This window comes from Micropterus dolomieu, linkage group LG14 (genome assembly GCF_021292245.1).
Source record: "Micropterus dolomieu isolate WLL.071019.BEF.003 ecotype Adirondacks linkage group LG14, ASM2129224v1, whole genome shotgun sequence".
Lineage (NCBI taxonomy): Eukaryota > Metazoa > Chordata > Actinopteri > Centrarchiformes > Centrarchidae > Micropterus > Micropterus dolomieu.
In genome coordinates this window covers 18,742,239-18,744,261 of record NC_060163.1, presented here as the reverse complement: position 1 = coordinate 18,744,261, position 2,023 = coordinate 18,742,239, and the positions used below count along the sequence as shown (strand labels likewise).

At 38.6% G+C, this 2,023-nt stretch overlaps 1 protein-coding gene across 1 annotated transcript in view; it reads left to right on the top strand.

The window, feature by feature from the left end:
- msh2 (mutS homolog 2 (E. coli)) overlaps positions 1 to 1,605 on the top strand; it is a 7,114-nt gene extending 5,509 nt beyond the window's left edge. Inside the window, exon 5 of the mRNA XM_046069778.1 lies at positions 1,429 to 1,605. Coding sequence (XP_045925734.1) covers positions 1,429 to 1,605 — 177 coding nt within the window. The remainder of the gene's footprint in view (positions 1 to 1,428) is intronic.
- The last annotated feature ends 418 nt before the right edge of the window (positions 1,606 to 2,023 follow it).

Genomic DNA, 2,023 nt, shown 5'->3' with positions numbered 1-2,023 from the left:
CAAAATATACTTCCATACAGCACGATTATCCCTCATGTCAAAGACAAATAACTTTTTTCATGTTGCACTATCAGTATTTTGACAGAGTAGCTGTGAGGTGCACATTATCAAGATTTAATGTTTAAAACGTATAAAGCAATCATGAAGAATCCTGATAATGGGTTAACATGCCATTGATGGTTAATTGTGTTGCTCACAGACAATTTGATTTTGATTATAACCTATGATTAATTTCCAGTATGCTCTTTCACCTGTTGTACAGCTGCCTTGGCTGTTTTTAATGCTTCTGACAAAAGGGCTAACTGCAATTAATTGTTTTTAAGGAGGAGCAAAGATGAGATAAGAAACTGTATTTATCCCGAACAGAGACGGTGAAGAAAATATTCAGTGCATTGGCAAGTGTGGAGATCAGTGCATCAGTTAAACAGTATGTTGAGTATGAGTATTTCAGTGCTTTGCTAAAGTAAAAGTTGTAATACAACGTGAAAATATTCCATCACAAGTCCTCAAATTTGACTTAAAGCCTCACTTATCAGTACTTTTTAATTAACAATGGATCAAATGGTCAAGAGTGTTTTGGTGTCTTTCGGCTAATTGTTTTGGTTCAACTGCCAACAACTTAACTGCTAAAATCCACTGACTCTGGCTAGGGCGCGTTATGGCTGCGCCGCGGTTGACTGAGCTAATCGCGACTACTATAGTCAATGCTTCAGAGTCCACCAAATGCTGCTCTCTGCTCCACAGAGATTAGGTAGCAGGTCTATTTTTGCTGCTAGCCGCATCAAGCAGCACAGAGCAGATCCAACCAGGCAGGAAATCAGACACAGAACAGCATAGAGAATCCGATCAATTTTCAAAATAAAACACCCTGTGACGACTCCCGATTGTAAAACAACAAACACTTAAAACGGACACATAAGGAAATCATCTAACTACGTAGCCTACTTAATCATAGTAGAAGCACAAAATGCAGACACTGATTACCAAATCATTAAAATCTAAACATGTCAGCAAAATCAGGCAGGCAAAACACTGATTCTGAAATGCTTCCTGTGGGAAATGCAGCCTGAAGTTGACGGAACGAAACGGGGTCACAGATGTGAAGAAGGAAGTAGAAGCACAAAAATGACTAATCAATAACGTGGGGCAGGCTGCACGCTCCGCTGCTGAAACGCTTCTGAGACGCAGCCATTGGACATTGATGCATCAAAACCGTGGCGCAGCTGGAGTCGGTAGATTCCCGGCGTTACTGTTTTCAATCCATTGACTAGTCAAGTATCTCAAAATTATCATCTAACTTAAGTTGAAGGATTACATGTTTCTTTAATTAGCTCATTCATTTGTTTTAATTTTTTTTCCTTTTAGAAATACAAATCTTGTTTTAGTTTCTGATCTGCTTCTAAAACTGATGTTCTGCTTGTCCTTCAGGTGGGGGAGAACCTGATCAAGGACTTCCTGGAGAAGGCTAAGTCACTTTCTGTTGCCACCATGAGTGAGGAAGAGGTGAAGGCGGAGCTCCGGAGAATGAAGCAGGAGCTTATTGTCAAAAATAACACATACATCACGGAGATCCTTGCACGCTGTGTTCCTGCAAAAACAGCTTGATTTTTAGACTTGCATTTGTATGCTCATGACAGGCAAAGTTCATATACTGTAGGTAACCACACTAAAGCTCTTATATTGTATAGTTTTTGGTTTTTTTTCCAATAAAAAAATATTCCTGGAAGTGTTTGTTTTTGACAGTTATTGTAGCTTCTTTGCATGTAATTAATACAAACATTATCCTAACTTTTGTTTTCCTTAGCGATTTTCCTTTAAATGTGCGCAGGCCAACATGTTCTGCCAATGTAAAAGTAATAGCATGATACCTTAAAATGCATTTGGTCCAACTGACCATTCACCAAACTTTATTCTATGGTGTAGGTTAAACTCTGGATTTTACACTAACATTTCTTTATGTTGTACCAAGCACAACACTGAAATAACTGGGAAACCTTTTGAACTGCAATGTAGCCACATTAAT